Source organism: Morone saxatilis, unplaced genomic scaffold (assembly GCF_004916995.1).
Source record: "Morone saxatilis isolate NCDOM2014 unplaced genomic scaffold, NCSU_SB_2.0 Contig5, whole genome shotgun sequence".
Taxonomy (NCBI): Eukaryota; Metazoa; Chordata; class Actinopteri; family Moronidae; genus Morone; species Morone saxatilis.
The window spans coordinates 15,932,486-15,934,008 of NW_023340095.1; the positions used below are offsets into that span (position 1 = coordinate 15,932,486).

Below are 1,523 nucleotides of genomic sequence, written 5' to 3' on the forward strand. Positions count from 1 at the left end.
AGAGCGAAAAGAAGAATTTCCCCAAAAGGGGATTTATAAAGTATATATCTCCTTCTTATTATTATCATTAATATCTGTGTCAGTTCCAAAAATACAAAGGTCACACACAACACAAACACAATTGTTAAATTAAGTTTTTGTCAGAGATTTGAATGTTGGACTTTACTTCTGCACGTAGACTCACTGCTTGTTCTTTTCCTGATCATTGTCAGCTGCCCATCGTTTTCCTCCAGCTTGTACCTTTTCCAATTCTGGAAAATGAACCAATTAATATACAACAAAGGATTTACAGTATGTAAAATGCTTATATACAAAGCAGTAGTATGTAAGTGTCTGCAGTACTACTGTGTTTGGTACCTTTGAAATTTCCCGGATTTATACAGATACCACACTGCAGCAGCAACATTCAGGAAAAGCAAAATACCAAATAAGGTCCAACCAACAATGCAGGACCCTGTAGGAGAGGAAACAATTAAAGAAGAATACAGAACAGAAACTGATACACACTGCCAGTTTATACATCTTGATTAATCCTCCCACCAGAAATGCCTATCCTTGTCCTTTGGCAGTCAAATTCAGATCTGGTTGGTCTGTATCTGAATGGTTACAGTGCATTACTATGTAAACACATTGATCACAAACCGCCTTCTGTTTGATTCCAGCTGGTCAATCTTTGTTGCATTTATACCCCTCTCTTCTCCCTCATTCCTGTCTTCTCTTCACTGTCGCTGTCTAATAACAAGCTATAAAATAATCAATAAAAAAATTAGTTACAGGAGCTCTGGGTTTAATAGTGGGAAAACAGAGAGAAAAAAAAATACTAAATAAATGTTGTTATGTAAAAAGTCATTCTATCTATCTTCTATCTATCTATCTATCTATTTCTCTCTATCTATCATCTATCTACATATCTCTATCTATCTCTCTATCTATCTATCTATCTAATCTATCTATCTATCTGATAAAAACCACAGCTTAAATTTAAAACCTGACTCTCACCTGAAGACACATGGACATAGAGGTGACTCACGTGTTGTTCCATAAGTGTTAGATGCTTCACCACATGGTAGAGGCCATTACAGGGTTAGGAGGTTTCAGCTCAGAAACTTGTATGTGTTTGCACCCTCCACTCTGACAGCAGACTGGGCCATGAGTTGTCTGATCTGAAACAGGCGGGAAATAAGGCCAAGCATTGAAATGTACTGTAAAATAAAGTTTAAATGGAAATGGTCCAGAAAATGTGCAAACTCGTAGAGAGTGTGTCAACCAGTAAATAATTTCAAACTTATATCAATATGTTGCTTCCTGTGGATGGCTGTACTTGTTGACAAACTTCTTATACTAGTATACATAAATACATGAGCAAGAGCTGTTACATCCAGAAGTAGGGCCATTCAGATTGTAACAGTCGCTCTTTGGCAGGTGTTTATAGCTGTGAATAAACCATATATTCTCAAAAGCAACGTCTGCTTTAGGTGCAGTTTTGTTTTTGGAGAACAGTTTTAGAAGATTATCTCTCTCTT

The 1,523-nt window shown here is 36.6% G+C and overlaps 1 protein-coding gene across 3 annotated transcripts in view; it reads right to left on the minus strand.

Moving 5' to 3' along the window:
• The window catches only part of si:ch211-214p13.3 (cell adhesion molecule 1), a 13,959-nt gene that overhangs the window by 10,485 nt on the left and 1,951 nt on the right, over positions 1–1,523 (minus strand). For all 3 annotated transcript variants that reach the window (XM_035677044.1, XM_035677043.1, XM_035677045.1), the window contains exon 3: positions 358–454. In XM_035677044.1, the coding sequence (XP_035532937.1) occupies positions 358–454 (97 nt within the window). The remainder of the gene's footprint in view (positions 1–357; positions 455–1,523) is intronic.